Raw genomic sequence first — 7328 nt, 5'->3', positions numbered from 1 at the left:
TTTTTTTTTTTTTTTTTTTTTTTTTTTAAGTGTTTTTCCATAGGCCTAGTCACAGACTGAACACATAATATTACTTCAACAGGAACCCATAGTGAAAATTTCTGGGTAAAAAAACTTCAAAAGATGGGAGTAAGATATGGAAGTAACACGTGCAACAACATATAGCTGATTTAATAATTTTTCATGCAGTTTGGAGTTTATCTAAACTAGGATATTTTTCAAATATCCTAGTGCTACAAAATCAATTCATGTTAACTTTAGCCACCATTTCTACTGCTTTGATAAAAAGATATGAAAGAACAAAAAATGACCAACATACTTAATTACATATATACACACACCTATACATACACACACCCTCATCCCCCAATTTCTGTGCTCAATCTACATTTTTTAGCTTAGCGGATAAAATGTTTGCTGTTTTCTGAAGTATTATAGAAGTAAAATCCTGTTAAGCTTGTATTTTTTGTAGAATTCTTATTTCTTTTTGTCAATGCAAGCAGAGATTGTTAAAGCAAAGTATCTGATCCCAAAACTTCAAGTTAAAACAATTCAACATTTTATATAATATCTGTTACCACACTAAAAAGGTTTTACCTATTCAAATGGCCAGTTAAAATGTAACAGTTACTTGGTTAACTTGATTTGTATTTTTTATGTAACAGACATCTATAAATGGCTGAGTTCTCCAACATGAAGGTTTTTGTTGTCAGTGCAAACATTGATCAAAAGGTAATGCATTTAGCAGTAAAAACAGTACAGTTCCCTTGGGAAATGTAAATATTCGGGTCACAGAAGGTAACTTACCTATGTCAATATCAGTAAAACCTTCAGCACTTATTGCATCCATTGTGCTTTTGTCTATAGTGTCAAGACAAAGGCTAGCAAGCTGTGGTTCATCAAATAATCGAGCCTAGAAACATAAAAATATACTCTGCACTCTCTCTTTGAGGTTGCAATCAAGAGATGCAAACAAATAATCAAAACAAACACATGTTTTTATTCTGGAACAATTATATATTATGTTTAAATGCACTCAACTATCTCAAGTATTCCTTGAGTTTGTGTCTTGAAGGCCCTTATTTATGTACTTCATTAAGATTTTCAACATATGAAGATTTTTCTTATTTTCTTTCCTTCTTATTGCTAAAAAAACTAATTAATTAGAAATAGTAGTGAAGGGAAAACAGACTTGCTATATATCAGATTCCAATCAATTATGTATTTTAAAAATCCTACTTATTTATAAGGTTCTTTCCCCTCTAATAATCAATAAACTTAGAAAGATGCTTGAATTAGACAGCTGATATGTCATACCTCTAAATATTATTAGGCTACATAGCTAACTAATACTAGGGAAAGTAATAACTATTTCAGGGCCACTAAACAATATTGTCATAACAGGCCAAAACTGCATTTAGGTTACCTGAGTAAGAAGCATGAAGGCATTATCTGCTCTAAGGTGCTTAGTGAGAAATTCTACACAATGTGCTTCCAGGGCTGGGACTGCATACTTCTTGGCAGTATAAAGAGTGGTCATAACTGTTTCTGGACCGATTTGAACTTCATCTGAATAAAGAAACCTGGAAATCAATATACAAATACAGAAGATAAATAAATAGTTGAGGGACAGTTAAACACATGAACTAAGTTTAAGAACATAATGATTGTATTGATAAAATCAAAATAATGCACTTCAATTTTGGTTCTTATTAAGATGTGGCACTGTATTAGCTTATGAAAAGCTATAAAATAGCTATACCCAATAATGGCACACATTTGTGATTTGTTTTTAAATAAGTCTCTGAGACTAATCTTTCTGTACTGGTAAAGACCTGCCAGAAGCTCTCTAAAGTATTAATAAATATCTCTATTCCTATACCTTTGCTCTCTGTCAGAACTGCATACTAGCTAGCCAGCCATGAAGAGACAAGCATCAAGCACTTCCACTGTAGTAACATCTTATTTTGAAGTCAGCATTTTCCCCTCTGGGGGAAGTAGTATTTTAGCCAATGACCTTGTCTTCTATCCTTGCTGCAAAGGCTGACATAGCAGAAACTCGGGCCTGGCTCCATTGTTTCTGAGACTGCAAGACAGGCTGAGGCTTCAGTGCTAACAGCAAATGGAGAGACAGAATCTGCATCAAAGGCAACAGAGTCAGCTTTCCTGAACAGCTGTTTGTGTGTGGACACAGGACAGCAGCAAAATACTGATTCTGAAGTGACAGGAACAGAGCTGATTCTGAGGTGTCAGTCAAAAGGTGGTGGGGATATCTGCTTTATTAAAAGCAAAGCATAAAACAAACAGAAGAAAAAACCCACACATCTGTTTCTGCAAGCATCACTTAAAGAAAATACATCCAGGTCTATCACTAGCGCACCTTTTTTTCCAATAAAAATTCAAATCTGCTTTTTGTTGCAGAAACACAGACCATTTTGTATTATATTAACAAAAAGCCTAACAAAAACAAAATTGTGTTTAAATACAATGAATAGATTCATACAGAGGCAAGAATTCCTTTTTTCATGCATCTTTTTACTTTGGTATTGATTTCTTAATACAGAATAAAAGGTAAGAGAGGTGGGGAGGGTGCAATGGGTAAGAGGAAGTCAATGGACACACACAGCTGACAGTCCAAGTGATGGCCTAGGAAGCCTTACTTTGCAAACAGGTGGACTAAAATAACTAAAATAAAGCAATTTAAGCGCCAATTTTGTGATTTAAAACCAGCAACAACTCTCTTAGTTTTAATATACTGCAAGGAATCAACAGCCAGAGACCAACAATACAGGATCCAGCAACCTGTAGAAATGAAGCATTCAATATGACCACTGAATTTTAAAGTGTGGAAATGGTATCCACAATAGGACAGATATATCGAAGTACAGCAGCAAAGTTGGGCGATTAATTTCTTGTCTGTATGTCGCCAGTATGGCACAGTCCTTTGTATTTAGGCAGAACTAGGGCTATCAAATTTGACCCATGCCCTCACTCCTCTCAAGCCAATAGTCAGAAGACTGAAAGAGTGCTCAGCATGCAGTAATGAAAGGAACTGAAAGTTTTTGTAAAATACACTGGTGAAATGAAGTGAGACCAGTCAGATTTTCCATCCTTCTGCTTTCCTATTCTCTGCAACTTGAAAATACATAAAAGAATTTTTGTTTTGGGGGGGGTGTTTTGTTTTGGGTTTTTTCACAAATCAACTGATTCATAATGAATTAGAAATAAGTGCACTTATGGCTTTGAAGTATTTTTAAATCAGGTTTTTGAGGTTTTATTTGCCAAGCTACTACTGTAATTAGCTGTTTTTCAAACTCTTTTGACCTATGCCTAAAGCTTTCAGGAGAGGAATACTGGATAGTAAGCCAAAATCCTAACAGTTGTTTTATTCTTTAAGCTTTTCAGCTCTGCCACATTTTTAAAGAATTGGTTTTTCCCTGAAAAAAAGGTCTCTGAGTCTTCTCCTTCATTTATTTGGTTACCTTCTATCTAAATTTTCTACCTAAAATGAAATGCAACAATACTGAAGTTTAAGCTTGGCTGTCACCTCCCATTACATTTAGGCCAGTTCCTGAATACCCTAATTCTGAGGTCTCAAACTTAGCCTAAACCTTTGAGTGGGATCCAGACTGCAAGGCTTCTCAGGGGTCAGCTCCGGGTCCAGCAATGTTAGGGAGCCATGGGGGGTTAATGCAGCCATTACTCCCCTCCCTCCCCCGACCCTTCCCTCCCCCCACAGCAGACACAGGTCCCCAACAGGGATTCATCCCTATTATGGATTTTGACAGCAGGCCGCTACTCCCAAATTCACTGTCACTCTAGGAGGTCCCTAGCTGGATGCAGACCTGGACACAGGCATGGGCGAACCAGGCTGGGGCCTAGACAGAAAGGGGGCCCAAAAATGAAAAAAAAAAATTACAATTGCAAAAATAAGTTTTAATACTGCACATATATGGGATTGGCAATGTTATCAATTGAGAATGAATTATTTAAAGACATTGATACCACAGCTGTGAGACTCTTTCAACCAGTCCAATTATTATTATCATTATCTCTGGCAAAGGGGGCCCAGTACTAAAAGTACACCCAGGACCACCAGGAGTCTAGGTACAGCACTGGCTGGCTGATGACAGCTCCATGGACCAGAACCAGCCTATAGGCCAGGGGTGGGCAAAATGTGGCCCGCCAGGCCATTCTATCCGACCTGCAGGGCCCCTAAAAAAATTAGAAAATGAATATTTATCTGCCCTGGGCTGACTGTCATGTGGCCCTTGATGGCTTGCCAAAACTCAGTAAGCAGTCCTCTGCCCGAAATAATTGCCTGCCACTGCTATAGGCTGTATATTTAAAACCTCTACCTCAGCTCTTTTGGGGCTGAGTTCTGGAGGCATTTATCCAAAGAAACTGGCAATTCAAACAAGCTATAAATGCTTTTCCTTTGGACAGAAATAAGTGTCCATGAAGGCAGACAGACAAAGCAGTCTTCTTTTACAGTATACAGGTAAAAAAAAAAAAAGTGTTTACACTGTTCAGTTGCTAACTGGTATGTTTTCTAATGAGTTCTACTTCTGGAAGCTTAAATTAGGCCGTTTCAAATGGAAAAGACTAAATTTCATTATCATCACTTCTACTTAAATTTGTTACATGCAAGATTTCACTTCCAATTATATACACAGAGCTGAAATTAACACAATTTTAAAAATAAGTCGGCTCTCCCTTTTTCTGTTTGCTAATTCAAGTGTTCAGCAGTCTGTCATACTGCAGGAATTGATGGCATCAAACTATAAAACAAACTTACACTTTTATCTCAGTAGCTGAGTACAGGGAATCAGTTGTAAAATCTTTGAAAAGAAATTATTTGTAATTTAAGACCTATAAATATTCTCAAGAAAAGACAGTGTACTTCAATCTTACAGAAGAAGGTTAGAGAGCCAAGTTAAGGCTTATGTTGCAACCTTAACCAGATTTCTAAAGCCTGATCTACATTTGAAGTTTTGCTAGGATTTGTGTATCAGTTAGAGCTGTAATTTTTTGGCTTAATTCTGACTTCCTGGGCATTAAATAACACGGCCTTGTAAAAGATTACTAACATTAGTACGTTTGCCAAGCAAGGTGAATTAGGTGCAATACCTGTATCCTCTTGCAGCCTATAGTGTAAGAACAGGGTTTTGTGTTCTGTTTTTTTGGATTTTTTTTCTTTTTATATGTGCAGGTTTAGTACTAAAAAAAGAGATTTTTAAGAATCTCTAAGAAGCAGAAAAAGTTGGAGAAATAGTCATTAGGACAACTATTTGTAAAACTTTCTAAAACACAGTAGTCTGTGTTTCTAGTAAGATGCGTACAGCTTCAAGCACATTCTAATAGTGCAACTGGGCATGTCTACACATTCATTAATGTGCTCATTAATGGCTAACCAAGAACTAAATCAATGAGAAGTAACTTGCACTACTGCACAGCACATGGGTTTTTAGTGATGCTTACTGAGCAGTAGCCTAATACTACTGCGCAGTAGCATATTAGCAGGATTTTTGCCCAGCACATTACTGCACAGTGTTATTAGGCTACTGCGCAGTTAGTATCCCATGTAGATGCGCCCACTGTGTATTTCCAGACACGGTTTACTAGATTTTGGACCTGAAAAACATCACCAGCTTGTTAGCATAACATTGTTTTAAGAAATATATACTAAAAAACACTGAATTAGCTAAACCTTTGGGTTATTACATCTTTTTACACTACTGTAGCTTTCAAAGGCCTCAGTCAGCCCTCTGCTCACAAACATATCCTATGGCCTAAAAGCTTACTGCTTCATTTTCAACCTCTGGCCTCCTCTTCGTTATTGATATTTTATATTCCGCATCTCTTGGTCCACTTTTTAAAACCCTAGCCTTTCTTGGCTTAAATTTGACTTCTCCTTTCAGTTACGACCAAACCTTTTTTCAGATAAATCTTTGCATTATTAATATATGTTTCACTTCCTTTTTACTCTGAATGAAGAACAGCTTGCCTCTGGAGGCTTGTCTAACTTATACCAACTGTGCAGTTAATGCAGTAAAAGATAAATCCTTACCTTGGAAAACAGCAAACACACTTTTATCAGACGCCTGCTCCTGCCCACCCTCTCACTCCCTCCTAGTGGGGTGTCATGCCAAGAAATGTGGTCCCTGTTTCCCCAGGGTGGGATGGGGACATTCTGCTAAAGTCAATGTCAGGAAGCCTCCAATAAGAACTGAGAGGTGGGGATCAACTGCTGCTCTGCCTGACTAGGATCCTGCTAGACTTGCTACACATTTTCGCACAGCAACTTTACAGCTGGTTGACTAGTTTTATAGCTGGAGACTCATTTTTATTGTGCAGTAATTACTTAGCACCCATGGCCAGTCTGCATTTATTGCTCAGTTCACTAGCAAATCATGCAATAATTACTTTGCACATGTGGCCAGTCTACATTTGTGCACTTTACTAGTAAAATTGTGTAGTAAGTGCTTTGTATATGCATCTGGTCTACATTTATTGCATGGTTCACTAGCAAATTGTGTAATAACTGCTTTGAATGTGCAGTCAGTCTACATTTATTGCACGGTTCACTAGCGAATCATGCAGTTACTTTGCATGTGCAGCCCGTCTACATTTATTGCGTGGTTCATCAGCAAATCACGCAACAATTACTTTGCACTTGTGGCCGGCCTACATTTGTGCAGTTTACTAGCAAAATCATACAGTAATTGCTTTGCACACACAGCCTGTCTACATTTATTGCGCAGTTCACTAGCAAATTGTGCAATTACTTTGCACGTGTGGTCGGTCTACATTTATTGTGGTTCACTAGCAAATCATGCAATAATAACGTTGCACATGTGGCCATCTATATTTGTGCCGTTTACTAGCAAAATCGTGCAGTAATTACTTTGCACACACAGCCAGTCTACATTTATTGTGTGGTTCAGTAGCAAATTGTGCAATAACTGCTTCGCACATGTGGTCTACATTCATGGCGCGGTTCACCACGGAATCGTACGGTTAGCTTGCACGTACGGGTCCCCCCTGAACCGCGTCGTATCTGTGGCGCGCAGGCCGGGCCCGCCTCGCCCCAGCGGGGGCAGCACATGCTTCCCTCTCTGCGGGGCCCCGCCCGCCGAGACGCCAGGGCCAGACGAGCCCGGCGGTACCACAAGCTCCACCCGCTGACCTGAGCAGTGCGAGGAAGGCGGCGGGCTCCACGTCGGGCAGCTCGATCTCGGCCGAGGTGGTGGCCATGCCGCCGTTGAACATCGCGTCGAAGACGGCGCTGCCGGCCGCCAGCACGAAGCGGTGCGCGGGGATGCGCT

The 7328-nt window shown here is 39.1% G+C and overlaps 1 protein-coding gene across 1 annotated transcript in view; it reads right to left on the bottom strand.

Annotated features, from left to right (window-relative positions):
- Positions 1–7322, bottom strand: part of BTBD1 (BTB domain containing 1) — a 27815-nt gene extending 20493 nt beyond the window's left edge. Inside the window, exons 1-3 of the mRNA XM_019504127.1 lie at positions 7190–7322; positions 1427–1583; positions 808–913 (exon numbers count right to left, since the gene is read on the bottom strand). Coding sequence (XP_019359672.1) covers positions 808–913; positions 1427–1583; positions 7190–7272 — 346 coding nt within the window. The 5' untranslated portion in view covers positions 7273–7322. The remainder of the gene's footprint in view (positions 1–807; positions 914–1426; positions 1584–7189) is intronic.
- Between the last annotated feature and the right edge of the window lie 6 nt (positions 7323–7328).

This window comes from Gavialis gangeticus, unplaced genomic scaffold (genome assembly GCF_001723915.1).
Source record: "Gavialis gangeticus isolate Ggan-Ray unplaced genomic scaffold, GavGan_comp1, whole genome shotgun sequence".
NCBI lineage: Eukaryota > Metazoa > Chordata > Crocodylia > Gavialidae > Gavialis > Gavialis gangeticus.
Note: the sequence above shows the minus strand (reverse complement) of the source record. Positions and strands in the feature narration are given on the sequence as shown.